Source organism: Pseudopodoces humilis, chromosome 22, assembly GCF_049639895.1.
Source record: "Pseudopodoces humilis isolate 2021_Gansu_Grassland_sample_001 chromosome 22, ASM4963989v1, whole genome shotgun sequence".
NCBI classification, from domain to species: Eukaryota; Metazoa; Chordata; class Aves; order Passeriformes; family Paridae; genus Pseudopodoces; species Pseudopodoces humilis.
This window is the reverse complement of record NC_142221.1, coordinates 9,823,754-9,848,726: the sequence shown is the minus strand read 5'-3', so window position 1 is coordinate 9,848,726 and position 24,973 is coordinate 9,823,754. Positions and strand designations below refer to the sequence as shown.

At 49.8% G+C, this 24,973-nt stretch overlaps 1 protein-coding gene across 19 annotated transcripts in view; it reads right to left on the bottom strand.

The window, feature by feature from the left end:
- Window positions 1-24,973, bottom strand: part of ZNF618 (zinc finger protein 618) — a 117,800-nt gene that overhangs the window by 46,134 nt on the left and 46,693 nt on the right. For 14 of the 19 annotated variants that reach the window (XM_088065724.1, XM_088065728.1, XM_088065736.1 and 11 more), the window contains exons 2-5: window positions 21,883-21,926; window positions 8,649-8,905; window positions 4,551-4,646; window positions 1,459-1,536 (exon numbers count right to left, since the gene is read on the bottom strand). In XM_088065724.1, coding sequence (XP_087921850.1) covers window positions 1,459-1,536; window positions 4,551-4,646; window positions 8,649-8,905; window positions 21,883-21,926 — 475 coding nt within the window. The remainder of the gene's footprint in view (window positions 1-1,458; window positions 1,537-4,550; window positions 4,647-8,648; window positions 8,906-21,882; window positions 21,927-24,973) is intronic. The other 5 variants (XM_088065732.1, XM_088065738.1, XM_088065737.1 and 2 more) reach the window with 1 other exon arrangement.

The following is a 24,973-nucleotide window of genomic DNA, read 5'->3' as shown; positions in this document are numbered from 1 at the left end:
AAACTCTTCATGTGGAACTGAACAGCTCAAAGGATGAGAAGACATTCAGTTCTGCACAGGGCAAAACAAGCAGTGGATAAGGATGGATTGGCTGCACGAGCAGAGGGTGACAGGCCTTCCCTCTGCCCTGGATGCAAAAAGCAGCTCAGAAATAACTCAGGTCGAAGCAAGGACGGCTAGAGGCCCCTGTAAGCTGCAGGGTGAAGCTACTTTAAGCTACATTTAAAGCACTTCAAGGAATTTTGCTGGTATTTAGAAAAGAAATAGTAGCATGGAAAAACAATTCTGTGTATCCAGAGGTCCAGAAGCAGTTCTGTGGTATTAAACAGCACACAAGGAATATGCAACCATGCAGTTAAGGACGTGTTATGAGACTGTGACAAACTCTGAGCAGTTAAGGATGCATGTTCACTTCTCAGCTGTGCATGTGCTGACTTCTGAGAGTTTGAGCATTTAAAACTTAATATTAGCCTTCATTATTTCTGGATTTTCAGCCACTGGTTACACCTGGGGAGCTCAGCAGATGCTGAGTGCTCTCAGTCACAGCACAGTGACTCCAGTGCTCACCTCAGAGGACAGGAAACAAACCCAAAGAAGGGCTCAGGAGGAGCTGGTTTCCAGTCCCTGCTGTTCTGGTATTTCAGAGCTCCAGATCCTGCAAACTACTGATTGAATAAACCACCTCAAACTTTCACATTTCTGCAATTAAGCAACATTGGATTGTTCAGTCTTACAGAAAACTCAGATCAAGCCACTCCAAGCAGGAGACCTTTCATGCACACAGTGCATTTGGGAAGTGACCTCAGCTGACAGCAGGGGCACAGGGGCAGCTCAAGGAGCATTTTGATTTGAGCATAAAAATACACCAGTCACAATGCCCATATCTGATTTATATCCTGCCAGGATGACTTCTCAGGGATGGATGGAACAGCTGGGCAGGAGTGCAGAGCAGCTCAGGGAGATGCCACCACACTGCTGGCACCGGGACCTGCCAGGCAGAACTCTGAGCTCCTGCTGCACACAGTGAACTGAACACAGGAGCTGCTCCTGACCTGGGGAGAAATATTGCTGGAGTAAAGAGCCACAAAGCTGAGACAGCCCCAAAGTTTCTCACTGGGCCTCTCTCAATGGGACACCCCAGAGAAGAAATACTCATGACCAGGGAAGCAGCAGAGCAACCTTCATGACCTTCCTGAAAACAGACATAAAATCAGAATATCCTGGAAGGGACCCTCCAGGATCATCCAGCTGTGCAACTCCTGGTCCTGCAAGACCCCCCAACATCCCAGCCTGGGCATCCCTGGAGCTCTGGCAGCCTCAGGGCCGTGCCCATTCCCTGGGGAGCCTGGGCAGTGCCAGCAGCCTCTGGGGGAAGAACCTTGCCCTGATGTGCATCCTGAGCCTGGCCTGAACCTGTGTGATCCCAGGATTCCCCAGATTCCAGCAGGACTGAGATACCTCTGTGTGCTCGCACATGGGTCTGGAAACAGTTGTAATACTTGTATTTCTTCCCACATATTCCACACTCGTAAGACCCTGAAAAACAAGAGAGAGAAGCACACATCACCATGAGAGGTCAGGAAAAACAGCCTCCCTGCACACTGGTCCACAAACTGCGGGCAAAAGGGTGCACTTGGCAGCAAAGTAATTTTTGGAAAGTTCATGGAGATAAATGCAGGAAATCACTATCCCAGACACTATTCTTTCTTTCAGCCTTATTTAAGGTTCCTTGGCACATTACCCTGAACTTACATTTTCAGCGTATCTTTTTAACTTTGCTAACGTGAAAGGGCCACTCTCAAAATAGCCTGACTTATAATTTTATAATAATGACTAATGTTTCCTATGGACAGAAATAACCTTGAATTACTTTTCAGTAAGTTCCTAGTAGCTGGGAAAAAATCCTTTTCAACTGAAAAAAGAAGGCAATATGTTATCTCGAGGCCAGGAGTTTTCAAAATTTCTCAAGAAATGCACAATGTACAAATTTCCCAAGAAACCCACAGAGATTTGGTAAATATCTACCCAGTGGAAACCAAATAGATACAAACAGAACTTTTGCCCTTTTTAAGGAAAAGCACATGACCACAGTAGTCTCTCCTCTCGATTTGTGTCTCTAATTCCAGAAAACACACATCTGCAAGCAGTCATTTGAAATGAAACCAGAGGAACAGAGCTGGGAGAACCATTTGTAATGATGAAGTTATGCCATGAATTTAGACTTTTCTGTTATTGAACAGGCAGACAGAAATTTCCTTAGATTTGTTACTTGAGTTGATTCAATCTCTTTTTTTCTTACTTCACTTTGTTGCACAGACTATAAATTCACTTTCCAGGCTCTTATTTGCAGAATGCACTGCATTTCTTAAGTGCCCACCAGAGCTGTGGAACAACAAGGAATCCCCTTGGTGCTCTTTGGGAAGGTGAGAGCATCACTTGACTGAAGAGGAGGTGGGAGAAAAAAGGGCTGAATTAATTTGGTATGAATGCAAAATTTAATTTCCATGCACCTTTCCTCATACAACCTTGAAATAATCTTTTCCTGACCATGCCACACAGCAAAACTCAGGGAGGAGCCACAAATGAGAACAAAACCATTGACACACATCCAGACAAACATTCCCAAGCAGCATTTTACAGCAATACTCACCTGGAGCTACTCAAAGTGAGCTCTTGCCAGGGACAAGCCCAGGGTGCTGTCTGAACACACTATGCCCACAGTCCTTTCTCCCCTCCCCATGTCCCATTCTTACAGCTTGGGAAGAAAACGCTGCCCTCCAGAGTGTCAGAGCCCTGAATTCCCTGCCCATCACTGACAGCTCTACTTGGGGCCGTTTCCTGAGCTGGGGAGCTCCTTTGTCACTGATGCTGAACGAGGCCATTCGCCACAGTCTGATACACCAGAGTAGCCAGCTGAAAAAATCCTCACATATTCTGATAGCACAGGCACTTGGCTGTGTCTGATCTGCTCCAGAGCATTTTTATTATCACAGCTCACTGTATTTTATATGGATACACATCTGTGGGACAGTCACCACCTGTGCTCACTGCACACAAGCTGCCTCAGTGAAACCTGGGCTATCAGCAGGTCAGCAGCGCTTGCCAGCCCTCATCCCCACGCTCAAGGACTGATTATTTTCACCACCAACCTCCAAAATTCCTTTCTGAAAACTCTTGGAGCTGGAGCCCCAAAGCAGCAGAGGAGAGCACTCACCACCCCTGGGCCCTGCAAACAGGAGCCTTGAGCACAGCTGGAGTTCAGCTGAAGCAGCAGCACGATGTGACTGATGCCCACCCACATCCCAACAGAGCTGGCTGCACATGGAGCACTGGGAAGAGTTGGAATGTGTCCAGAGGAGGCCACTGAATTAATCACAGGGCTGGAGCCCCTCTGCCCTGGAGCCAGCCTGGGAGAGTTCACCTGGAGAGGAGAAGGCTCCAGGAGAGCTCAGAGCCCCTGCCAGTGCCTGAAGGGGCTCCAGGAGAGCTGGAGAGGGACTGGGGACAAGGGATGGAGGGACAGGACACAGGGAATGGCTCCCAGTGCCAGAGGGCAGGGCTGGATGGGATCTTGGGCAGGAATTGTTCCCTGGCAGGGTGGGCAGGCCCTGGCACAGGGTGCCCAGAGCAGCTGGGGCTGCCCCTGGATCCCTGGCAGTGCCCAAGGCCAGGCTGGACAGGGCTGGGATCACCCTGGGACAGTGGGAGGTGTCTTGCCCACAACAGGTCTCTTCCAGCCCAGAGCATTCTGTCATTCTGTGAGTTGGTACAAACAGGTTAAACACAGTGAGGGGCTCTTGGCTGAACTTTTTCCCCATTTTTATTGTATTTCCTACTTCTTCTGGAGACAGCCTATGGCACATAAATGCACTGGCTGTGCAGAAGTTCTGCAAGGTCAGCTGTCCAGGTAAGTGTGCAGTGCCTTCCTCCTGCACTGTGAACCCCAGCAGAAGCTGCAGCCCTCATGGGGGCTGTGCTGGACACCAGGGCAGGAGCTGAGGCAGGACAGGGACCACGTGTCCCAGGCAGGGCTCTTGTGCAGGTGTCCTCAGCTGCCAGGTCTCAAGTGCAACCCAGGGAAGGTTGGAGGGGACACCTGCAGTCACCCCCTGCCCACGGGGGAAGAGCAGCGCCCCAGGAGCGCAGGGGGTTGGGGAGGGAGGGAGGGAGGGAGGTGTGTTACACACCTGAGGCAGAGCCACAGCTGTGTGCTCACCACAGCCCCTCTAAACCTTAGAGAAAGGAGGGGTGCCTTGCCCCAACAAATGTGCTGTTAGAGTGGAGGAAAGGTGGATGAAGGACATGGCTGTGCGTTCAGGCCTTGCAGAGAACGTGCCCACGTGGCCTTGGCCACCAGCAGCGAGGTCACTGCCCACTCAGGGTGTCATGCAGGTCACAGCTGGTGGTAGCAGGAGGGGAGATGGGGAAGGTTTGGGGTTAGTTGGTGCACTCAGTTGGGCTGGGCTTTTCCTGAGCCTCGCAGCTGGAACTGCAGAGCTTCCTTTGCTCCCTGAGCCCTGGTTAGACTTTCACACCCTTCCATCACATACCGGACGTGTATCTCAATGCATGGTCAAAAATCCAGGTCCCTGAATATCGATTTCGTGTATATCCAACGGGAGAGCCACGTTCCACTGCTTTTCCATCTAAATTGTGCAAAAAGAAATCAGAAAAAAGCCCTTAAAGTGGATGCATTTCCAAGGAATAATGATGGCTGAAGCCTATTAAAAATTTCCAAGACCCATCTGTCCCTGTGGCTTCCTGACAAGATGTCAGAGGTCTCACAGAATTTCTTAAGGCTTCTGCAGTACTATTTTACCTCACCAGGGAGAATCCAAAGTGCTCTTGAATTTCATATGCTGAGCAGCTCAGCAACTGAAACCTCAGCATGAACCCAGTGTGTGCATGGGAGATGGACAGAGAGGCTCCCAGCAGCAGGATTCTCTCTTCACTCTGTCTCAGAAACATTTCTGATTTAATGCATTACTTGAAAAGTCCTCTCCAAAATGTTCCTTGTAAAGCACCAGATTGGGAGAGCAGACTGAGAGCTTAAGGAGTCTTGTATCAAACTTCTGATCAGCTCACAGATAACTCAGTCCTCCAGGACACAAATCCTGACCTGGTGCTATTCCCAACAGGAGGAAACAATCCACATCTGACAGTCTCCCCCTCTTTCTCCCAAATTACAACACAACTGCTTTTCCTCTCCTCTCCAAACAGCTCCATGGTGGGACTTGTGTACCTCTGTCCTGACTTCCCTGCCCTGAGGAGTGTCCATGTGCTGTGCCTCCTCAAGTGACCCTGGCCTCAGGTCAGCGTGTGACTCTTGCCAGAAGAAAGAAGAGCAGGAAATGTGGCACCTCTGAGCTGTGCCCAGGGCTGGGACACCTGGGGTGCTCTGGGGTGAGCAGGGGATCCACAGCAGCTGCAGCTGACAGAAGCCAGGTGAGAGCCAACCTCCCTCTGCTTGGGATGCCAGAGAGGGAACCCACAGGACTGGAAATTTAAATTTCTTTTGTGGAAAAGCAACTGAAAGGAAAATGGTCCAAACCCACAAACAGCTCTTTGGCTGGGGGACTGTGGCCACTGTCCCCAACCATCCCACCCAGTACAGCCCCTTCCACCCCCACAGGGTTTGGGATGCTCCACATGGATGGAGGCACAGTCTGGAATAGACCCAAGTGCTGGGAGAGACAGGACGTGGTGCAGGCAAACAGGAGGCAAAGACACAAAGCCTGGTTTGATGTAAATACTGCCAGGGAATAGCAGCAACTGAGCTGGGAATCCCTGTTATAAATTGCTCCAAGTAACAACTAAAAATACAAATAGAGCAGATGTGTGACTCAGAAAAGAGACATAAATCTTGTAATGTGTATTTCAGCTGAGTCCCAAGGCTGAGCCCTGCAGGGAAGTTGTCACTTGGAGCCACGTGTGCCCTGAGCCTTCAGCAGAGTGGTCCTGGCTCAGACACATCCCCCGTTTAACAAACTGTCCCCAGCACCCCCTGAAAGGAGACAGGCTGGGGGTTGGCAACTCCACACAGAGTTCATTCACTCCTGATTCACCACTTCATCAGGAACTGCTATAAAAATAACCATTTTCAACACCTCCAGTCTCAGCTTCCCTACTGAAGGTGAATAAAATCCTACCAAATCCTTGTCTGGCTGCACAGAGGAAGTGATTAGTCCAGACTCAGGGCAAGTCCCAGATCCCAGGGCAAGGAAAGCTCCTGGAAGTGCTGGGGAGCAGCAGCAGAGTCACAAAGCCTTTGCTCTGGAGGCAGGAGGCACCAGCAGCATCAGCAGGTCACACTTTCAGGCTGTTCCAGTGCAGCAGCTGGAATGGCCAGTGAGGAGCTGAGATGGCCAGTGGGACAGCTGGAATGGCCAGTGGGACAGCTGGAATGGCCAGTGGGACAGCTGGAATGGCCAGTGGAGTAGGGACAGAAGAGGCACATTCCTGGTGTGAGGTACCCTGGTGTGTGCAGAGATGGGCACAGGGTGTGATTTCCATGGGAGGACAGAGGGGAGCAGGTGCCAGAGCTCAGCAAACACAAGGAGCAGCTCTCAGGGCACCACAGAGCACAGGACCTGATGGCCACACAGGACTTGTTATTTTGTTATTCAGAGCCCCCTCCCCAAAAATGAGGGTCATGGCAGACAGGGGCACTTCCAGGGCTCTGTTCACAAAGGAATTTGCACCAGCCACATCACCTCCAGAAAAAACTGCCTTTAAAGAAGCCCAGGCTTTACAATGACTGATACAATGTGTGTTTCACTGGAAAAGGCCCTTCCAGACAAGCTCTCCAGTTTGTACAGCTTTCAACCACCACTCGTGGTCAATGAGTCTGTCCCTCTCCCCACACTGCCCACACACTGTGAGTGTCCCACTCACACCAGGCTGTTCCCAACACTCTCTACAGGGACAACAGAATCACAGAACCATGGAATAACCCGAACTGAAGGGACCCTCAGGATCACCCAGCCCAGCTCCCAGCCCTGCCCAGACCCCCCAACATCCCAGCCTGGGCATCCCTGGAGCTCTGGCAGCCTCGGGGCCGTGCCCATTCCCTGGGGAGCCTGGGCAGTGCCAGCAGCCTCTGGGGGAAGAACCTTGCCCTGATGTGCAGCCTGAGCCTGGCCTGGCCCAGCTCCAGCCGTTCCCTGCCTGCTGTCCCTGTCCCAGAGCAGAGAGCGGAGCTGCCCCTCGGGAGGAGCTGCAGCCCCCGGGGAGCTCTGCCCTCAGTCTGCTCCAGCTGAACAATCCCAGTGCCCTCAGCTGCTCCTCATGGGCCCCTCCAGCCCACCCAAATCAGCCAAGAGCAAAAGCCCCGTCCCCACTGCACAGCTGGGAACCACCAGTGCCAGAGGACACCAACTGCAGAGCAGAGGAGCTGTGGGGAGAAGGGGGTCCTGTGGGGCAAACACCCACCCTGGGAACTTTCACCAAGGGCTGGTGGCTGTGGCTGGAGAAGCTGCCACTGCTGCCCATCAGTCACAGCTCCAGCTCTCCCTCCCAGGACACCAGGGATGCTTTTCAGCTTTGCCCATCTAATGATCAAGAGCTGCAGAGGCACAAAAACTCTGAAAATACAGAGTATTTCTTCCAAATTGTAAAATCTTCATGTCAGAAATAGTTTGACTTCTTAGGCTTTCCCTAGACCTGCACAGACAGCACTGACCTCCCACCCTTAGTGGCTGTCCTGTGGTGGAAAGGACAGGAAGAACAACGATGCTTCTGAGACAATCACTAGCTAAGGACATGTCCTAGGTTTCTTTCCAGCAGTGTGGACAATGATCAACAAAACCCAGGAGAAAATCCAACCTCAATTCCTCTTTTCTCTCCCCCTGCAGGACAAACCAACCCCAGTAGCAATGCTGGGCAGCTCAAATCAGCTTCTTCCTGAGTCCCTTAAAGGAAACCTGGTCCAACTGCCCTTCCTTCTTTTTATTAGCAAGTGCCTTTGGATCTGAGACACTGCAGGGACCTGCTCCAGGCCAGGGACAACAGAGGCAGTGCAGGAGTGGTGCCTTGACAGGTTCCCACAGGAAGCCTCCTTCCCTGGAGCAGGAGGAGAGGACAGTTTGATGTTCACAGAAAAAAGAAAAAGCTTCTTCTCATCCCAGCAGGAGATGGGGTGGGGACAGGAAGCACTGTTTTGAACAGGGCACACCACAGGCAGCCCAGAGTCAGAAGTACTCCCACAGCTGAGGAGTGATCAGGAAAACAAACAGCAACCTGTAAAACCTGCTTTTGAGCCCAGACTCATTTGCAGAAAGCATCCACATTCCTCAGAACAACTTTCCTCAAAACATCTCAGCTGTTTCTCAGGCTTTCTTCTGCAAGTTCCTCATCTGTGTCAAACACACCCCCAGCCCTGGGCTCACCAGGTGCTGCAGGTGACTGATGGGCAAGTCCCTGAACATGCCAGAAGAAGATAAAGAGCTTTTTCTTTCCCATCTTGGCTGAGCCTTTAGGGGAAACTAGATGCAAACAGACAACAGAAGGTCAATAATCCTGAGCCAGGACCCCAAGGCTGATGTTCACCCTGGCTCTGGGCCCTCCAGGAGAGCTGAGTGTCCAGGCACAGCTCTCCAGAGTCTCATCCTGTCCCCACAGCCCTGAGGGAACGGTGCCTCGTGCCTTACCGAGCGTCTGCTGGTTGCGCACGCCGCCGATGACCACGCAGATCTCCGCAGGCACATCCCCCGGGCCATCCTTGATGTTCTTCTTGGAATCTTTGGTGTCATCCTGCCAGATCACCTCCTCGATGTAGTCATCTGGTACCTCTGTCTTCACTTTCACCTCAGTCATCATTCCAGCCTCTTCACTGGGGGAGGACTGAGATGTCACCGAGTCGGAGCCCTCGGCTTTCGGGCTCCGTGGGCTCCTCTTCAAACACTCCCTGAAGGGGGAAAGAGAGGAGAACATGAATCCTCAGTGCCAAGTGCTCCTTCTGTCATCACCAGCACCTAATTCAACCTACTCTGGTTTATGCAGGTTATTTAAAAGAAGCATATTAATGTGTGTCTGCCATACATGATAAGTAATTAAAATTGAACCAGACAAAAGCAATAAAATGAATTGTTAGTAATGAAAATAACCTTAATCATCACAAACAACAGTAATGCTCATAAACACACTGGACCCCTGAAGAAGAGCACAGAACTTGCCCTGGTTGCCAGCAGGCCACAGCTCCAGCAGTTCTGACTGCAGGCATTTTGCCAACACCAGTCCATTCACACAAAGCCCTATTCTCCTGTGCCACTTGGGGACATGGGTCACTGCTGGACCTGGCACTGCTGAATTAAGTTTGACTTGATGACCTTCAAGATCTTTCCCAACCTAAACGATTCTATGATTCCCTGACATTTTTAATTTGGAGCTATCTCCACCCTCCATCGCATCCTCTCTTTTATCCCTTCAAGCAACCTGACATTCCCTGGTATTCAGAGGCTTTATTGAACATACACAGTGCTGATCAAAGGGATCATCTGGAGGATGAGGATATTTAGAGACACTACCATGTTATGGACAGATACAACGACTGGGGATGACAGTCAAAGCCTAATGGAGGGGGAAAGGCAGAGGGGGACCACTGTGCTCAGAAACAGGTTAAGAAATAGTTTTCATCTGGGAAAGAAAAGCTGGGAATTTGTGGGAGAAAACAATCTAAACAAATATTTAAAACCCTTTAAGAAAAGGAAACTGGACACCTCAAAGTGTAAAACAACATTGACAGGCACTGTGGTGGCAAAAGGCAAAGGGCTTGTGAGACCACCAGACAAGGATGTGGGAATAAGCCAGTGGAGCTCCTTTAGCACCACTCTTTATGGACCCCTATTTTTTCATACTGGTTATTAATACACTCCTACACGAAAAACAAAGGTAAAATAATTGCTGGTTCAGTTTGTTCAGAAATCAGAACTAAATATATAATGGCTCAGACTACCCAGAAATAGAAACCACTGTGACATATTTAGAGTCATGTAAACATTAGGAGCAGCCAAAGGTGTTTGAAAACATTTTAGGCAGAAGTAAGAAAATAAAATAAAAAATAGGCTGAACTTATGGATGATCATTAGATCGTGCAGCAGTGATAGAGAAAAAAATCCCATTGCTTGGAACATCATAAAGTTCATCAGGACAAAGTCTGAATCACAGTGTTAGAGAACCAACACCTGCAGTGGGTTCTGACACAGGTTGTGGAGCTCACAGAGGAACCAGGGTGGTGCAGCTGGAGGTGGAAGTGTGGAGCTCCTGGGAGGACAGGGACGAGGGGAGCAGAGGAACTGAGAACAATCCTTCAGTAATTACTGCCCAACCTCCCACACGGACATGGAGTCACCATTTCAAACTGGCTCAGGCACATCCTATTGCCAGAGATTTTATTATTCATCCCTTCATTCTCATTATAGAATGAAATGTACAATTAATAGCCCCTAAACACAGAGAATTAGCCTTGACCTGCCTTCCCACACACATTTCCTGCTTTTTCACACGTACTCCCCCATGCTGTGCTCCCAAAATCATACAGGGCTCTTACAGGCAAGAAAGATGGATTGAGACAGAGAAGATGTGGTTGAGAACAGTGGTTGGACATTCTTTATGACAATATTATCGGGTGTGCCACAGGCCCATCCATCTCAGTGAGGACAGGATACTCAGGGATCAGAACAGGGTGGGATTGATTGCAGATCAATCAAACCCAGAAGGTGTGAAATGCAAAACAGTGATAAAGGCAACACCAGGGTAGATGGGAAAATCTTCCCTTCCTCAGCAAGGACTGTGGAGGAAGATCAAAGCCAACCATGATGTTGCACTTGCCCAGGGCTGTGCTGAATTTTGCCTCCTCTGATACACAAAGAACATCCACTTGGAGATGAAGATAAAGCAGCAGGAGATCTGGAACATTCTTGTTCTCCAGAAATTCCCTGAGACACAGGGACAGGGACAGGGACAGGGACAGGGACAGGGACAGGGACAGGGACAGGGACAGGGACAGGGACAGGGAAGACATCAGGCCTCAGCAGTGCCATGGCCAGGCCTGGTTCTGCTGCTCCTGTCCCATGGAACTCTTCTGGAGCTCAGGCACAACCACTGGGAAGGCTCAGAAAGAGGATCAGCAAGAACAGGAGTGAATTTTCAGTTCTGCACTTGCTCCAAGCAGGTCTCACGGGTTTGGGTGAGGGCACAGAGAGAAAAGGACTCCAAGCTTTGGGGATGCCAGGTAAGGTCAGTATCAGTCCTGGGCGCTGGGAGCAGAAGGACTCCCCAGTGTCCCCAGCAGGCCCACACAGAGATCTGCCCCAGCTTCCAGATCCCTGCAGACACTGCTGGGGACACACTGGGACCAGTGATGGTCACAGCCTCCACTTGGTGGAGACAGGAGCCAAGGGAGAACCTGCCAGAGCCACCTCCCAGCGCCAGGTCTCCCAGCCACCCTCCCCTGGCGGCTCTGAGCTCGGTCCCCAGCCTCATGGCACCACCCTTCTGGTGAAACAAGGCAGCTTCAGTGTCCAGTGACTTCCAGGGGTCAGCTGCACCTCCCTCTGCAGGTCCAACTGCATTTAAACATCCATGGGCTGATGTTCCCTGGGAAGAGGATATTCCTGTTCTCCAAACACGACACTGCTTGCACAGGACAAAAACTGCTCAGAGCCCTCAGGCCACGGAGGAGCAGCGAGCTCAGGCACAGCTGGCTTAAACCCAACCTCCTTCCACAGCAGGGATCTGACTTCTCCTTGGCTTTGCCCCTTCCTGGGAAATACCAACCTCCTTCACTGTGCCATGTCTTGTCTTTACTGAACTGTGGGCAATGCAAGAGGCTCTTCCTTGCCCAGGAGAGGAGGCAGGAGCCTCGGGATCACACAGTGCTCACTCCTACAGGTGAGGTCCTGTTTCACTTCCCAGAACAGACTCTGTGATTTCCAACATGAAAGAGGCAAACAAACATTGCACTTGCATGTATCACTGCTCTCACTAAGTAGGCCACACAGCCAATTACTGTAATACCAGCTCTGCCATCTCACAATGCTCATTTCAACATTGCTGCCTGCTTTGATCATCAGACTTTCATCTTCCGATGACGTTACGGCCACTTTCATGTCAGACACAAGTGTGTGAAGGCATAAGAGACTGCAGAAGGCCTTAATGAAGCCTCAGCATGGGGAACTGGTAAGACAGGGGTAAAAGTGGGTTCCTGGACCCATTTGGGTACAGCTTCCTTGGCCCTGCAGCTGTGGCAGCTCGTGGAGGCTGCAGGCTCTGGCACAGCTCGAGGTAGCACAAGAACATGAGCCAGAAGAGCTCTGGGTGTGAAGCATCAGCAGCATCGATGCAAGGAGCCACACGAGGGCAATGCCAGGGCTGTTCCCAAGGGAAGGACAGAAAGGAAAGGCTGTGTGCTCACACCAGTCCCCTCTGCACGGTGACACAGGTCCATGGCAGGAGCAGGGGAGCAGGGGTGAAGGCTGGAGGCTGCGGAGTGAAGCTGTCCTGGTCTCTGCAGGGTCTCCCTGGCTGTGGTGAGCAGAAGAGCGATGAGTGAAAGCAAACGGGGCCTGTCAGCTGCTGCAGCCACAAGAAACTCACACTTGCAGTTTGCTGTTTCTGATCTGGAGTAGCATCCTCATAAATAATGAAAGTGACTAAAAGCTACTTAAAAAACACACACTCCTCCCTTCTGAAAGAATGAGAAAAAAAACCCAATTATAAAAGGACATTTCTTCCAGCTAAGAATAATTTGTCATGTAATTCTCTGAAGACAGCAACAGAAACATGCGTGCTCCGTGCTCCCTTTGAGTCATCTGTGATTGCATATGTACTCAGATGGCTTCTAATGAGGCTATTTTTACAGCACACATCCTGCTGGGTTTTTGGGGAGGGGAAGAAAGAGATCAGTGAAGTATCAGTCTTCAACATCAGCTCCTCAAAAGGAGAGGAAAAAGGAACACGTGTGGAGGAGGATGTGGCACTCTGAACCAACACCTAGGCACAGCTCTCCTGCCCCAGCAGCGAATGTGGAGCATCCTTTGGTTTTTTCTAAACAATACTCAAGCTGGAAAACCCAGAGATCATTAGTGCCTCGATGATATCAGTGATGGCCAACAGGAATGGGTCTTCAAGGTCCCCCCAACCCAACCCAGCCCATTCTGGGATTCCGTGGTGACGCCCCTTGGCAGAGGACAGGGTGTGCCCAGTTAGGGTAAAGCTGAAACACATTTTGGGCACTCCTTGAAAGGCTCTTGTGGTGTGCAGCACCAAAGAGGCTCAGTAAGCTCACAAACACTCATGGGGACCTCTGCAGAGGCCAGCAAGACACCAGTGCCAATGGGATGTCCCAACTTGTCTTCTGGAAACCAACCTGCAGTTGGCTCATCCCAGGCTAAATCAAAAGGCCTCAGCTGTCAGAAAGCAAAAGAAGCAAAAAATGGGGAAGGTTGAAACTGGGCTCAATTTACAGACATCTGCCATGGTTTTACAAGAACCAGAAGGTTCCTATCATGACTGGAGCTATGGGAAGTGGAATAGACAGAACAGATGTAAATGAACTCTCATTTTACATGGAGATGATGAAAGCAGAGACAGAAAAAGAAGGATGTAAGTCAAAAATCTGCTTGTCTGATAAATCAGCTGTGGTGGCCTTCCCACCCCTCCCCGTGGCTCTCATCTGGGGGCTGGGTCCTGTGCCTTACACCAGGAGCAGGTGGAGGAGGTCAGGAAGCAGAGGAAGTGCCTGATGTCCTTCACTGGGGGCATCTCCTGCACACATCACCAGACAAGAAGATTTTCAAGTGCAGGGTTAAAAGACAGAAAAGCAGGAGCTGTTTTCCCAGTGTTGCCCCATCTCAGGTCCCTCCTCTGAGGGGTTATTTTCTTGGACAGGCACTGTGCTCCCAGTGTGGATTGCTGCCTTCCATTGGCTGTTAGCTGGAAAAGAGATCTCCCCTCCACAGGAGAAACTCCCTCTGCTGTCACTCCAATGAAGCAAAGCAAACACTTCCCTGATGTGCAAGGTGTGCACACTAAAATATCCCTTTGGATCCTTGACTCGGTCCATGTGAGAGCCTGTCCACATTCCAGAGCGTGGATACCAAAGCAGGACAGCCAAGTGTGCCACCAGCACTGAGGGTGACACACAGAGTGACACACAGAGTGACACACAGAGTGACACACACAGTGACACAGTGACACACAGAGTGACACACAGAGTGACACAGAGTGACACACAGAGTGACACACACAGTGACACACACAGTGACACAGTGACACACAGAGTGACACAGTGACACACACAGTGACACAGTGACACACAGAGTGACACACACAGTGACACAGAGTGACACACAGAGTGACACACAGAGTGACACACACAGTGACACACAGAGTGACACACAGAGTGACACAGTGACACACACAGTGACACACACAGTGACACACAGAGTGACACAGTGACACACAGAGTGACACACAGAGTGACACACACAGTGACACAGTGACACACACAGTGACACACACAGTGACACACAGAGTGACACACACAGTGACACAGTGACACACAGAGTGACACACAGAGTGACACACACAGTGACACAGTGACACACAGAGTGACACACAGAGTGACACACAGAGTGACACACACAGTGACACAGTGACACACAGACTGACACACAGAGTGACACAGTGACACACAGAGTGACACACAGAGTGACACACACAGTGACACAGTGACACACAGAGTGACACACAGACTGACACACAGAGTGACACACACAGTGACACAGTGACACACAGAGTGACACACAGAGTGACACACAGAGTGACACACACAGTGACACAGTGACACACAGAGTGACACACAGAGTGACACACAGAGTGACACACACAGTGACACAGTGACACACAGAGTGACACACAGAGTGACACACACAGTGACACAGTGACACACAGAGTGACACACAGAGTGACACACACAGTGACACAGTGACACACAGAGTGACACACACAGTGACACACAGAGTGACACACAGAGTGACACAGAGTGACACAGTGACACAGAGTGACACACACAGTGACACAGAGTGACACACACAGTGACACACAGTGACACACACAGTGACACAGTGACACACACAGTGACACACAGAGTGACACACAGAGTGACACACAGTGACACACACAGTGACACAGTGACACAGTGACACACACAGTGACACACACAGTGACACACACACAGTGACACACAGAGTGACACAGTGACACACACAGTGACACACACAGTGACACACACAATGACACAGTGACACACAGTGACACACACAGTGACACACACAGTGACACACACAGTGACACAGTGACACACACAGTGACACAGTGACACACACAGTGACACACACAGTGACACAGTGACACACAGTGACACACAGAGTGACACAGTGACACACACAGTGACACACACAGTGACACAGTGACACAGTGACACACACAGTGACACAGTGACACACACAGTGACACACACAGAGTGACACACACAGTGACACACACAGTGACACAGTGACACAGTGACACAGTGACACACAGTGACACACAGAGTGACACAGTGACACACACAAGTGACACACACAGTGACACAGTGACACAGTGACACACACAGTGACAGAATGTGCTGCTCCACGTGCCTGAACCCCACATTTTCACTTGGTCACAGAGGGGTTCAGGGTCACGTGTGTTCCCCAGGAGGTTTTGGTTCCGTTCACAATCCTCCACAATGGCACTGTGAATTCCCAACGTGCGCACTGAACTGCTGAACGGCTGCAGGAAAAGCCTGCTCCCTCCTGTCCTGATGTTATTTTAGGGGATGGGAACTGCCTCCTCCATCAGCAGGAGAGAAGACCTGCTGAAGAGCAGGAAAAAAGCAAAAGCTGGTCAGAGCTTCTGGGCGTCTTCCACGAGCAACACGCTCTTGTGAACCTCAGCACCCAAAGACTTCCAGGTCCCTGCGAGGTGCCAGGTGTTCCTGTGGTCTCTGTGCCGGTTCTGTCCATGGCCCACGAGCTGTGTTCTTGTGTTTGCTTGGGTTTCTTCACGAGGCTGCTGGGTCCCCTCTTTGCATCCACGACCCTGAACACGCTGGTCCCTCCTACCCTGGCCAAGGATGAAGCTGCAGCTCCTGGAGGCTCTGAGAGCCTCACTCCAATTCAGTTGGACATGGGGACATCAAACTGACTGGGCACACAAAGAAAATCCCTGAGGCAGGAGCAGCAGCCCAAACCCTGCCCCTAGCTGGGACACATTTACACCCTCTGCTTTCTCCCTCCAAAATAAACTGAAATCAGAACACGGGGCCGCATCCTTCTGCAGCAGAAGTGTGACAGTAGCTGCCATTCAGGTTTTCCTGAAAGAAATTAGCTCAAGAAATACCAATATTATTAAGGAGTTCATAAATTGAAAGGACATGAAGGTTTTGTAGAAGAGAGATGCCTCAGGGAAGTTCAGCCCCTGCCTCTGAGGGCAGCCAGCTCTTGAAAACAGAGGTAACAGCTTGCAAAAACCCCAAAATCCATAATGCAGCCCTCAGTGGTGTGTGTGGTCTCAGTGCTGAAATCTAGGGAAAACAAACAAACAAAGCAAAATACTTAATTTTTCCAGCTATCTGGGTCTAGTGAAACACACAACCTTTCCTGACAGCAAACTCTGCTTCAGGAAGTCCAAGAGGAATTTAATCGTGCGTTCATTCCTCAAGGGACGCTCGGCAGCTTCGAATCCTTCAGAGAAGGTAAACTCCAGGAGCAATCAGCCTGCCTCTCCTCTGGAAATTCAACATTAAAATACAAACCAGAACAATAGGCAAGAGCCACAAAGAATTCCTAAGGTATTAGCAAAACAAATTCCCTTCAGTCCTTATTAGGAATATCTTGAGGATGGTTTGAAGAGGAAAGTCTAACCAAATAAAAAAAAAAAATTTGGCTTATCCAACAAAAAACAACCGCGCACTCTTTGCCAAAAGCAAAAGAATTCAGTCAGATAAAAAATGCGACACACAAATGATGCAGGTTAAAAACTGAATTTAAGATGATAACGGAATAGCTGCCAGCGTCTTTAAATTTTCAAGCGTGGAAATGTCAACAGAGACAAAGAAATTCAGGGAAAAACAAAGAGAATAGATTAAGGATTTATTTATATCAGTGAAAGAGCTCTGTGTTCCTTGACTAAGAGATGACTGAGGGGGTGAGGACTGAAATGGCCACGGGTCTCCAAAGCACCACGAGGAGTGAGGGGGTGAGCTGAGGATTTCCTGGGAGCTCAGCTTTCCTGAAGGCTTCAGAGCTACCACGTCTCTTCATGGCTCCACAAAGGGACACTTCTCCACCTCACACCATCCAAAGCTCTCCAGAACTTTGGCACTGGGCAAACTGGTGTGCTTTACACAGAAAATACTCCTGTCCCTCGGAGCTGGGATGTGTCTGAGTGCTGGCATCTCCTGGTACCTGGGCATTTGACCCTGCCCGGGTTCCCCACAGCTGCTGTGCTGGCTGTGGGACAGAACTGAACTATCCAGAGGGCACATCTGGGGGTTTTGTGCTGGTTGGTTGGTTTGTTCCTTTTTGAAGATGGCTGGTGAGAGCCCTTCAGCGGGCACCAAGGCTTATTAAATTCCTTGCCTAATTAGTAAGAGTTTTCTTTGTCTGAGGCGGGGTAAGTCGGAAGCTTCTTGGTGCTCTGTGACTGAAAATCCCACAGGTTGCCTCTTAAAGAAAGGGGAGACATTTCAAATCATTTTGCTTTGTGGAAATACCCAGCCCTAGGCCTGTCCCTCCACTGGGTGTAGAGCCCAGTCCCAAGCTCCAGAGGACCACAGCCTCAGGAACTGTCCTTCCCCAGTGCTGGGGACCTGGAGAGCTGGAAGAGGAGCCTGGAGAAGAGTCAGTGCCATCCCAGGGCACTCCCTTGGGTGACAGGGGAGGACGTGTCCACGAAGAGCAAAGAATGAGGGGAAGAGAGAGGAAGAGCTGCCAGGGAGGCTGGAGAAAGGTGAACTGAGAAGGAGCAAAGTGGCTGCAACCCCTTCCCAACAGCTTCTCCTCCCAGGGCTCCCCAGGGAATGGTCCCAGCCCCAAGAGCTCCAGGAGCGTTTGGACACATCTGGGATGCAGAGTGGGATTGTTGGGGTGTCTGCAGGGCCAGGAGCTGGTGGATCCTTCAAGTTCAGGGATTCTGTGACTCCATGGAAGCCACATCTTCTATGGCACAGACTGAAACACCCCTGAGGCACCACGGCTTGGTCTGGACTGTGTGGGAAAACCACACCATGTCAGAGCTGGGAAACCTCCAGCCTGGCAACTCCTGCTCTGCTCCCACCTGGGCCAGCACCCAGAGCCCTTCTGCTGGAGCTGCACCTCCCTGAGCCCTTCTGCTGGAGCTGCACCTCCCTGAGCCCTTCTGGGAGCTGCAGGGAAGGAGAGGCAGCCCTGCCCTGGCCAGCAGCTCTGAGCCCCCAGGACCTGTGTTCCCTTGCTCCAGGAGCAGCTTCTCCACAGCCACATCTGCGCTGCGAGCGGGCTCCGGGCTGGTGACAGCCCTGCTGCAGACGGGGCTGAGCTTCCAGCTGGCTCCGTTCCCTCCACAAACAGATGCAGCTCCTATATCAGGGACTGATTTATTCAGCAGGAGTCTCGCACATTAAGTGTAGTTAAGTCTGAAAACAAATCTAATGACTTTAAAATAAATAGCCAACAGAGGACTCGAAACTGAAATTCCTCCTTCCTCTGACACCCGCCACATAAACAATAATAATTATATAAAACCGTGTCTAACACATGACTACACAAGGCTCTGGTGACCAAGAAAAGCACACGCTGCTTGTCAGACATAATTGCACATTTGGTTTTTCAATTATTTCTTGTCAGGATCCAGAGCCCACCATCTGAACGTTGACATTAATTATTGGGAAGTTGTTAGTGCTCCAAGAATCTCCTGGAGACTCCCAGTGCTGCTCCCTCACTGCCCTCCTGTCCCACCAGCCCTCTGGGACTGCCACACACGACAGGGACACCTGGCCTGAGCCACCACGGGCAGAAGGGCTTCAGGAGAAGCTTCAAGCAAGTCTGCAGTGGACATCAGCCAGGAACCGATCCCCTGCCATGTGCTCACCCACAGGATGGGGCCAGACCATGCCCAGGCCTCCAACACAAGACCTGGAGCTGCTGGAGAGAGTCCAGAGGAGGCCACAGAGCTGCTCCCAGGGCTGGAGCCCCTCTGCTCTGCAGCCAGGCTGGGTTCATCTGCAGAAGAGAAGCTCCACGGAGAGCTCAGAGCCCCTGGCAGGGCCTGAAGGGGCTCCAGGAGAGCTGGAGAGGGACTGGGGACAAGGGATGGAGGGACAGGAGCCAGGGAATGGCTCCCAGTGCCAGAGGGCAGGGCTGGATGGGATCTTGGGCAGGAATTGTTCCCTGGCAGGGTGGGCAGGCCCTGGCACAGGGTGCCCAGAGCAGCTGGGGCTGCCCCTGGATCCCTGGCAGTGCCCAAGGCCAGGCTGGACAGGGCTGGGAGCAGCTGGGACAGTGGGAGGTGTCCCTGCCATGGCAGGGGTGGCTCTGGATGATCCCAAGGCAGTGGGATTGTGAATCCAGCCCACGTCACCCCTGTCCCTGTGTTCCAGCTGAGTGCCCTCCCAGCCCCTCTGAGCACGGAACTCCTGGTGTCACACTCCCATCACATCGCTGCCCATCACACAGGAAAACATCCTGCCTTTTATTGGCTTTTAATTTGCTGCTTTTTAATTTTGTTGACTGTCTCTTTTTTCCTTGCAAAAGGAAGAGAGAAGCCTCTGATCTACCTTTTCTGGAGCGTTCAGAAACACGCACAGCTTTGTCAGCTTGTCTCTTAGTTGTCATCTCCCCCAAGGCAAGCAGCCACCTCTCTTCTGGCTGCCTTCAAGGAAGGGGCTGTTTGTGCTCCTAAGAGTTCCCTTCACCTTTTAAAATCTCCCATTACTGCAGCAGCCTGGGTTAATGGGGAGGAGAAGAGCCCGTGCTCTCTGCCCCCACGAGCTGCCAGCTGCACACCCTGGGCTCCTCCAGAGGCAGCACCAGGCCCCTGCAGCTGGGCTGGTGGGATCACACATCTTCAGAGCTTCCAGTGTTTGCTCAAACCACATTAAACCAATTTACTGCAGGAAAAAAGAAAAATAGGATTGACCAACTACCACAGTCATCACCTTAGACCAAACCTGCTACTGTGCAAAAAAATATTACAGAAAATAAAATTCAGACAAATTATATTATATTATATTATATTATATTATATTATATTATATTATATTATATTATATTATATTATATTATATTATATTATATTATATTATATCATATTATATCACATTATATCACATTATATCATATTATATCATATTATATTATATTATATTATATTATATTATATTATATTATATTATATTATATTATATTATATTATATTATATTATATTACATTATATTATATCATATAATATATTATGTGATATCATACTATACTATATTATATTATACTATACTATATTATATTATACTATACTATATTATATTTTAATTACATGATACTATATTATTATACTGTTATTTTTGCTTATATACTTTACTGTTACAAATTGATTGTTGAAAGCTTCCTCAATAGTTTGCAATTAGTGAGGGTTTCAAGCAGCAATGACTTTGAGAAACATCCATCCTGTGTCTCCATCCACTGATGACCTCACAGATTCAGTCAGAACCACATTTCCACCTTCAACCACTGACAGAGCTTTCTTGAAATATTACATTTGGATTGTGTTTTATTATTTTTAAATGGACTTGGTCATTTTCCTTTCTTTGGCCGTGTTTTGTTCAGGTAAATGATAAATGAAGGGGGTTTTGTTTCCACTTTTGCACAAGGAAGAAAGCAATGCCCAGCCTCACACTGTAGACATCCAAAGGAACAGGGAAAACAGAGGGAAGTTCTCCCACCTGGCCAGGAGCTCCATGGCTGCCCTGTAGGGCCATCACTCACTCTGGGAGGATGTCCAGCCCCAAGGGCACCCCAGGAGGTGAGAGGGACACCCCAAAGGTGACATGGCCACTCCAAGGGTCAGCTCCCACCTGGACACTGGCCCATGAGCCACCCCCAAAGTGAGACAGAGAAGTTTCCCCTGTGGCAGATGCCCAGGGCTCCCCTCTGCCCAGACATGTTCAATGCCAGGCAGTGCCAACTGGACAAAAAGCTGCCAGGAGTGTGGGAATTTCCCCCTGGAATGCCGTTGGCAGAGCTGGGGCACTGGGCAGGGAGCAGTGGTGGCAGCACTGAAGGCAGCAGGGGCTGTGCATGGTCAGCAGGGCAGGCAGGGACCACAGCAGCTCCCACATCTCACCAGGACGTGCAGGACATGCAAGGACGAGTTTTAGCTGAGGAATAAAACTTTCACTGTGCTTTTGAGGCCCCGGAGGGGACAGGAGGCCACAGCCCAGGGCAGCCCCAGCTCAGCATGGCCCTCTCGAGAGTGCCAGCAGCAGAGACACCTCAGTGGGATCACAGGGGGCTGGGGTGGGGGACACCTCTGTCCTCTCCTTCTGAAGGACAGGAGGGTCTGCACAGCCCAAGATCTCCATCCAAGAGCCTCACCCTGGAACACCCAACACCACACACAAACCACCTCTGCTTCCAGTCCCCAAGGCCAGGACGAGGCCACACTCCCCCATCCATCTTTGCAGCTACATCCAAAAAGGGCTGCGTGGACAGCGGGCTCTGGCAGCTCCTGCCTGTGCAGCCACCCTTGGCCAGCCCGTGTCAGGATGGAGAGCAGAGCTGCACCCACCCACCCACCACATCCCACCCACTGCAGCCCAGCCCTACCTGCTGGAAGAGCTCCTCCGCCCACTGCTGTTGCTCTCGTCGGCCTAGGAGACCAAAACAAAAGAGCTGGTTAGGTTCAGAAAGACCAGGCTGCTCTCCAGCCCCTCCTGCCCTGGCCAGACCCAAACTCCAGGAGCTCCACACTCCAGAACTCCAGGTTCCCCAGGAGCTCCAGGTTCTCAGGAGCTCCACACTCCAGGAACTCCAGGTTCTCCAGGAACTCTGGGTTCTCAGGTTCTCCACACCTCAGGAACTCCAGGTTCTCAGGAGCTCCAGGTTCTCTGGGAGCTCCACACTCCAGAACTCTAGGTTCTCCAGGAACTCCAGGTTCTCTGGGAGCTCCACACTCCAGAACTCTAGGTTCCCCAGGAGCTCCAGGTTCTCCAGGAACTCTGGGTTCTCAGGAGCTCCACACCTCAGGAGCTCCAGGATCTCAGGAGCTCCACACATCCCTGCTCACACCCTGGGCAGGGTCTGAGCCCCAGCCCCACCCTGGGGGCTCCCCCAGGCCCATCCCCTCCGCTCGCTCCGTGCCACCCAAGCCTGAAGCAGTGATCCCTGGATGCCAAACCACGGCACCACCAGGCAGATCCGGGATCAGGAAATCAGGAATGGCCAAACTGGCCAAATGTCCGCGTGGGAATGGCCCCGCTCCGGGCTGGAGGGGCAGTCCAGCACCTCCCCTCATTAACCCCCTGCCCTAATTAGCCTCTCCAGGCCCTGGGAGGGCTGGGCAGGGTCTCCTCTCACCTCCTTCCCTGGCTCGCTGATGGGAGCCTTCCTTGGAAAGACAATATTATTCCAATCCCAGAAATTTTATTTCTGAATTTGTGCAAATACAAGTTAAAAGATATTAGCTGCATTTCACATTTTGTGCAAATGGCAGAAACAGGCAATTCATGTGCAGCAGGATGGGGGCCAGCCAACGATTTCGATAAAATAAACCCTTTTTTAATTTAAATGCTAATGCACTGAATTAAAATTTAATAACTGAGGAAATTGAAAAGCCGAGCAGGAATATTGGAAATAAATCCAAGCAGAAACAGCTGAAATTAAAAATTCTAGAGAGTGGGAGGATAGCAGCTAAGCTGTCTTATATGATTACATTTTTTTTATTTTTTTTTTTTTATTTTTTTTTTCAGAACGAAGGGGGGAAGGAAAAAAAATCCTATCTTTGGCTGGCTGTAGGGCAGTAAATCGAGAGTGCTGTGATTTATTGCTCAATTTTCCTGAGGGAAAAAGGCTTTCTTTCATGCTGAAATATTTCATAAATTTCAAGCCAGCATAAATTCTTAATTTAAAAGTTATGGAGGTCACATTTAGTGCACTGGTGCAATTCTGAAATCTTAAAGGAATAGCAACCAAAAAAAAAAATTGCAATTTGATTTTATATTTTTTTAATTCTTCATGTAAAATTTTCTTCCAAGGGATTCTCCAAATTACACAAAGCAGAAACACAACCTGGCTTCTGAAGGGATATGAAATCCACTGGAAATGAAGAGATAAAAATCTAATTCAATTACAAAAAGATATTTTTTTTATTATGATGATGATGATTATTATTATTGTGAGCCACTTGAGGAATTTCTGTTAAAAAATTTCTTTTCTCCATTGCCTGGGAAAAGCCAGAAGGGAGGAGCTGACAATGTAATTGCTTCTGTTAGATCTCCAATCTTTTGTGAGCACTGATATGTTCATTTGTTATACAGCTGTTCAGCTACAGAAAGGATGTCAGAGCACCCATAATTCAAAGCAATCAATCAAAAATTAATGATTTGTCATGCTTACACAATGGAAAAAAAAAAAGCAAAAAAAAAAAAAAAAAGCTTTATGGGTTCCTGCAACTGGTAGATTGCTCAAACCTTCGGGGCATTTTCTACAAGATTAGATCTGTGTGTACAAAGAAAGGGGGAAAAGGGAAAAAGGAGATTTAATACAGAGCCAGGGCAGAAACCTTGGGGGGTGCTGGGGGTCACTGTAGCCCCAAAGCCCCCAGAGAGGGGAACCTGACAATTCCTGTCTGCACAAGGAGTTCTGTGCACAAGCCAAGCTCACACAATCCAAGATCACATCTCGGATCACAGGGACCTTGTGAGGCTTCTGCCATGAGAATTCCAGGGGAAAACCGCCCTCTGAGTCATGGAACCATGGAATATCCTGAGCTGGAAGGATATTGTGAGCCATGAGGATGATGGGATCCAGCCCCTGGCTCTGCACAGACACCCAACAATCCCCAGTGCTGGGGAGCTCCCTTATTCTGAGAGAAACGATGAGAAAAGAGGGAACCAGGACAGGTAAGGGCTCTTATCTGGATGGTTTCACACAGCCAGGGTGCTCCTGGAGATGATCCAGGAGACAAAAACACCAAGCTAAGCCAGAATGAGATTAAATCAAACTGCCTTAAATGTTTCTGGATGCTGAAATAAACAAATCCACAGAATCCCAGACTGGTTTGGGGTGGGAGGGATCTTAAATCTCATCCAGTGCCACCCCTGCCATGGCAAGGTGCTGGAACAGGCTGGAGAATGCCACACAATCTGCCCCATAAAATCATTTACAATTCAAAATGTTATTCCCTAAAGTTGCTTTTCTACATATTGGTTGTGTTTAGGGTAGTTTTGTTTAACTAATGCTAAGAAATATCCTTTAAATGAAAATGCACACAAGCAGAATGTGGTTTCAGGCCATATGCTCCTCCATTCGAGTTGTAAGCAAAAAGTAAATCATGTGATAAATAAGAAATGTATCAGTCAACATCTCCTAACAGGGTAACGTGTCAAAAAATAGAGTCCAAGCAGATGTAGAACTGACCTGAGAAATCCATGTTTATCTAGAGGGCTACACTATATTGGGAAAAAACCCCAACATTTTAACAGTTACAGCAAAACAAAAAAATAACTAAAAGCAATAAAAATGTGAAATGAGATTTCAGACGATTTAAGCACGGGCTTTCTGCCTGATCACTTAAATTATGATTAGAAACAATTATTCAAATCACTTGGATTTGCATCCACGCTGAGATCAGCTCCCATGGATGGGATGGGGGCACGGGGACACCCTCAAAGCACTGCCATAGCCCTCCCCAGGGGGA